The 5,932-nt window shown below is 35.5% G+C and overlaps 1 protein-coding gene across 1 annotated transcript; it reads left to right on the forward strand.

Moving 5' to 3' along the window:
- The first annotated feature begins 351 nt into the window (after nucleotides 1–351).
- LOC141453075 (uncharacterized) lies at nucleotides 352–1,924 on the forward strand. The gene is made up of 3 exons (XM_074125815.1): nucleotides 352–465; nucleotides 605–711; nucleotides 814–1,924. Exons 1-3 carry the CDS (start codon nucleotides 457–459, stop codon nucleotides 1,739–1,741), a joined length of 1,044 nt encoding a protein of 347 aa, XP_073981916.1. The 5' UTR covers nucleotides 352–456; the 3' UTR covers nucleotides 1,742–1,924.
- Nucleotides 1,925–5,932: the final 4,008 nt, after the last annotated feature.

Consider the following 5,932-nt stretch of genomic DNA (forward strand, 5'->3'; position numbering starts at 1 on the left):
CATTTTTTTAAATTTTATTACCATTAACTCTGAGGGCTTCTTGCTCGAAAAAATGAAAAACAAAAATAAAAGAGAACAAATCGTTAATATTGATTAGAAATGTTAGATATAAATGATAAGTAAGTTAGAATCTTGGAAAATAGTAACAGACAGTCATATGAGTTTTAAACATTTTTTTTTACCTAAAATTGTAACCAAATTTTTTGGTTGAGAACTGTTACCAAAAATAAAATAATAAAAATTATTCATTCATAAATTTACCAGTAGTATTCTACAAATGTTGAATGAATGGAACGTTTACTAAAGACAGGTATAGTACTGGACTGAAGAAGTTCAGAGAAAGTAATACATGTTGGAGGGGAGACATAAACTTCACACTTGAAGTGATCGTATATATACTGCAGCATCCCAAATGATTGCATTCACAAATCTTGCAAACTCTTGACAAGTTCCATCATGAAGCGAGTAAGTAAATCGCTTTTCTTCAATACCAATTACGGATAAATTTATTAACTATTAAGTTTGAGCCTTTGAAAATATTGTGGAAAAAGTGGAAAAGGAAATTAAATAAAGTGATTAGTTTAATGTTCATGTTCTTTTGCAGGGATTATTACTGATTGCGATATGTTTAATCGGAGGAAAAGTGACTTTGGCCGAACTAAATAATGCTCGGATAGCTAGGGTACAAAGAGGTGTTGACTTTGGAACAAGGTAAGTTAGATTCAAGTTATTTGGCACAGTTTATTTATTTAAAAACATAAAAATAAATTCTAGTTTTTACCTGGGTTTTATTCTATCTGTGCACAATTACAGCGGAAATGGCGGTGGTGGCGGTTCAGGAGGAGGCTACGATTATGGAAATGGTGGCGCTGATTATGGCTCAGTCGGAGGAGGTGACACTAGTGGAGGTGGAGCGGCCAGCGCTGGAAGTTGGACACCCGTGGAAAGTGGATACGGTAATGGCGCTGATCTTGGAGCAGGTTATGGTGGTCATTTTTCTTCCTCGATGGGGGTTGGCGGTTATGGAGCCAGTAGTTTTGGTAGTAGTGGTCATGGATTTGCTGGTAACAGTATTGGTGCCAGTTTAGGACATGAAGGTGGAGGATTTGGTGGCCTTCAAGGTCATTCATTCGGCGGAAGTGGTCATGTGTTCGCACTAGGAGGTAGCGGTGGAGGTGGAAGCCTAGGCGGAGACAATGGCCATGGTCTTGATGTGGCCAGTTTAGCGCATCATGGTTATCTTCTGGGTGGAGGTCTTGGAGCAGGTCTAGGTGTTGCATCTAGTTTTAGTCATCCAACTGTCACTATTGACGCAGGGCATGGCGGAAGCAGCGGTGGAAGTTATGGAGGAGGCAGTTATATTGGCAACGGAGGTTACGGAGGTTACGGAGGCGCTTCCCACGGACCACAGATCTATGAAACTACGAAAACCATACCAGTACACAAGACTGTTAAAGTGCCAGTACCGCACCCGTATCCACAACCAGTAGCAGTACCGGTGCCAGTTAAGATTCCACAACCCTACGCAATCAAGATTCCAGTGCCAGTCCCAGTAGAGAAAACCATACAAGTCCCGGTCGAGAAAATCGTTCACTATCCAATCGAGAAGCCAATCCCCGTCAAAGTGGTGAAAAAAGTGCCCTATCCAGTGCCCAAACCGTATCCAGTTCCAGTGCCTGTCTACAAAGTCAAGTATGTATACCACAGCAAGAGCAAACATGTTGGTGGCCATGACTATTGATTGGAATCTATTGTTAAACGATTGTTGAGGATTATTTAAATTATCTCTGGTAATGTTTGTCAAATGACAACTCCAAAATGGGTCCTTAAGACCTAAAAAATAAGACTGTTATTTGTATATATATTTCAAAAAATTAATAAATATTGTTATTGTTAATTTTCGTAATTTTTATTATCTATTCCCTCTTTTTGATTAGTTATGAACTCATAATATTAAGCAATTTGTCATCTATGATGACTAAATTTCATGGTTAATAATTGTAGTTATAAAATAATCTGATGAACTCCTGTCTAATTTATTATTAGTCAATGGATTTGCTCACTAGGTCGAGTTGCTGTAACACACTGTGTTCTAATTAATCTAAATGGTGTTGTTGGTTGGTACAATAAAAATTAGAGGAATGGATACAAATTTAGTCAACCCTTCAGCGTAAAGTAAACACCAAGTTGACTTATTACGGTAATTAGTCCGCTGCTAAAGAGGATGCCAATAATTATGGCCTCCACAGTACTGACCAAGTACTTGCAGTCAATAACCACATCACAAAACAAACGTTTAGTCAGTCATCCATAGGATGATGATACACCTCGATCCAAACCAAAGACATCGCATCTGAAACTCTCTCTCTTTCCATACTGTTCTTGGAACTCACTTCTTCTTGAGAAGTAAGATCATAGCTCATCCATCATTGCTTTTATATTACACAAAAAAAAAAGTCGACTATCAATGCTCTTTCGACTCCTGTTATATCAGCTTACTTTGTTGATATCTCAATGTCAATGCCACAAACCTGCCCGCAACTTTATATAATATCAACTTCGTATATCCTGACGCTTAAAACCTCCATTTATAATTTCCAAGTTCCGAACGATTAATGCTCTTAGATGGAACAAAAAAAAGAAGACCCAGATGAAAAAACAGTTGGGATTGACCCAGAGAGTTTATGGATAATAGACAATGTGGGAGTGAAGCTTTGCATTGACGGCAGAACAGACTCAACCTTCGGTATAATCGTGGAGGGTGTATCAAAAGCTGTAGAAGTGTGATTAGGAAATAATAACATTGCCTTCACACTTCTCCCAATATCTTACTTACCCTTAGAAAAGAAGGAGTTACCTACGTTAGAAGACTAGTTTGCGCCGAGTAGGACATGGTAAAATAGACAAATTACAAAACAACAAACAAAACGAAAACGCACGGTATTTGCCTGAATATAATTTTCATTTTTCGTTAGATTAAATCCTACGGTTATTCTAGTTCAACTATTTATTCTTAAAATCTTTTGCAATAAACTTTGTTAGGACTTGTTAGAAGCCATCTTTATATCCTGCAATCATTCTATGGTACAGAAAGCAATCCGAGGACTAACAGAGGACCTTCAAATGCACTTTACAGGTGAAGACAATTCTTAAACTTTGGCCCAACAGAGTAATTATTCTTCTTACCAGATGTTAAAAAGAAAGTAATAATTTCACTAACACTAAGTTCTTTAACACCTGTTCAGATAGGAAAAGATAGTCATCTTTTCAAGTTTTTTTTTTTTTACAAAACAGGAAGTTAAACAAGGTGTTTTTTTTAGATTTTAAAAATATTTTAACTAGTAGAATAGAATATGGAAAGCATTTACACCCTAATGAAACACTAAATTAGGCAATTATTAGTCTCATACGTAGTTCCTGAGACATTCTTTTGTTCTTGTGGGCAGTTTGTCTTCAGTTTACAAGAACGAGGGCATTAAAACAAGCGTTGATATGGGCAAAGTTAAAGCCGGTTACTTTATTATTTATTTATAAAGAGTTGGAAGTTCAATAGCAAACATTTTGCATTGCTTGGGTCAAAATTTAGAATATGCCACTGTAAAAAATTTAATAAATAAATAAAAAATAAGAGCTAGCAGCTGGATTCGAACCCACAATTAACCATAATTCCCTCCCCAAACAAAAAAACGGAGAAGAAACATTCTTTGGTCTTACTTCTACTTTTTCCAGACTTGACTCATTACTGAATGCCACGTCTCAGTTTATCGTTACATTTCCTTCTATAGAACCAGTTTGTATCTGTCAACAAGATGTTGAAAAGGTTAAAAACGGATACAAACTTGGATAAATATAACTGCTAATTCTTCTTAAAAAAAAAAACTTTATAAATAGATGCTGGTTATTTAAAAGTAAAATCTTATAGAAGAAGTTGATTGTCCAACACAAATGAGTTTAAGTCCCTTGTGAATGATCTTATAAATTCACATACACCATTTTCGGTCTTAAATGATCTCTTAACAGATGTTTGTCAGAATCGCAAAATATTTTCTCGAATTAGTCTGGTGAGAGGAAGAGATATAATCTAGTTGACGAATAGGTTTGCACTTTCACTTGGATGGACGACGACTACCTTCACCCATTGGCCAGTCTGGGTGGGAGCGGCCGGGAATAATAACATTGACCCGGGAGAGCCCGTCTACACCACACACAGGGGAACTGTAACTTTAGATCTAGGAAGTGAATGGTACATACCTAGACTTAATTTGTTCTTCCTAGACTTTAAGCAGAAAGCGAACTACCTATGTATATTGAAATTGTTACCGCAAGTATTTTAATACTCTTCATAATGTTGCAAATTTATTTCATAGCAGAATGTAGCTTTCTCTTTTCTGCTTTTTCGCATTCAATTCTTTTTTTCGAGAGTGCATAATTTTTGAAAGTACAAGAATTGTGAGAACAGTATTATAAGAGCAATCCATTTTTTCACATTCTCTTCATCTTGTAATAGAGAGTATTGCTATCATTTAAAGTTGAGTTTCTGAAAAAGTGGTTTTCATACACAACTCAAAAAAACACAGATCAGATAGGATATTTTTGAGCTATTGCATATTTTAGATGACAGATTTACATCTCAGATTAGTAAAGCCATAAAATTTAGTAAGATCAAAGAATTTATCGTTTATTAAAAACTAAAAGAAACAAAAATGAATATGCTGGGACGTTGTTCGTCCGTTCTTGCCAACATCATTACTAGCTGAACAAGAAAACCCAAATAATTTGCTGGAATCGCTTATTTTCTCCATCGTAGCACGCATATTTATTGAATCCCTGATCGGTTTTTGAACCTTCATCCATTTAATCAATTTGACGTGAAGAATTCGACTTCACTCATGTTTCCGTCTCACATTTCACTTGCTGATTCTAAATCAGCTACACTAAATTGATTAATCTACCTCAGATAATGAACCGGTTAGGGATACCCTGCAATGGATAAAATCAACGATATTATCCAGCACTGTGGACATGACTACATCAACCAAAACCTGGTCAGGATTAAAATCGTAAAAACCTGGGAAAGGAAAAAAAAAAATTCAGTAAAGTGACAATTCCCAGTAAATCGTTTTTGCCTAAAATAAGGCTTACCCCCTGGAAATGCCAAAATTGAACCATGGGTTCCGGCTTTTTGTGTTATGTTGACTCAAAACTATTTTTGATTGGAAAAAGAAGAAAAGAAAACCGTAAATCTGCACTATTTCAAAACTTCCCTTTACGAATAGTGAGAGAAATCAATAGGTATGAGCTTAATTTTTACTGGATCTACACAATTGGCATTTCTAAGGAATACTTAACGATAATTGCAGTGGACAGCAGCTGCACGCAATCTAACATTTAAAACATTCATTAAATTATTTGTTCTCATATACTTTCGCCTATAACTGGAATGCTCAAATGCAAAGTTTTTTAGTTTCCGGTTTTGTATTTCATTGAAATACCTAGAGACAATAATGAGTACCTATCGCTCATATTAGTTATTAGACCAGTCTACTTTCTCGACCTTCCAATACTATGTGACTAGCTGCAGTAACTGTTATTATAAAGATTCTTCTGGTGTGTGTTTTGAAGATTAGTAATTTTATCATCAGCTAGCCATATTCGATTCAATTACATTAGATCATTTCGCTTATATAAATCATTGTACCTTCACCCAATAGTTTATTGTTTCATCTATTTGGTATTTCAAACACAGATATCCTTTACTTATTGCAATGATTTATTTTATTTGTAGGCAACCAAAATGCTTCCTGGTATTGGGGCACCTGTTAGTTTGAAAGTGGGTTACGGTTTCCAAAACAATTTCAATTTATACTATTATTTAATTTAATACTTCTAATTTTTACATTATTATTATAGTCCACCCTTCTTATATCTGGAT

The sequence above is a fragment of the Rhodnius prolixus genome, unplaced genomic scaffold, assembly GCF_049639745.1.
Source record: "Rhodnius prolixus isolate KJV_2025 unplaced genomic scaffold, Rpr scaffold_3, whole genome shotgun sequence".
Taxonomy (NCBI): domain Eukaryota; kingdom Metazoa; phylum Arthropoda; class Insecta; order Hemiptera; family Reduviidae; genus Rhodnius; species Rhodnius prolixus.

What these genes read in the sequence shown, in the direction of transcription:
- LOC141453075 (XM_074125815.1), top strand. An exon ending in GGTGTTGACTTTGGAACAAG is followed by an intron (nt 712 to 813) that starts GTAAGTTAGATT and finishes GCACAATTACAG; the next exon opens with CGGAAATGGCGGTGGTGGCG.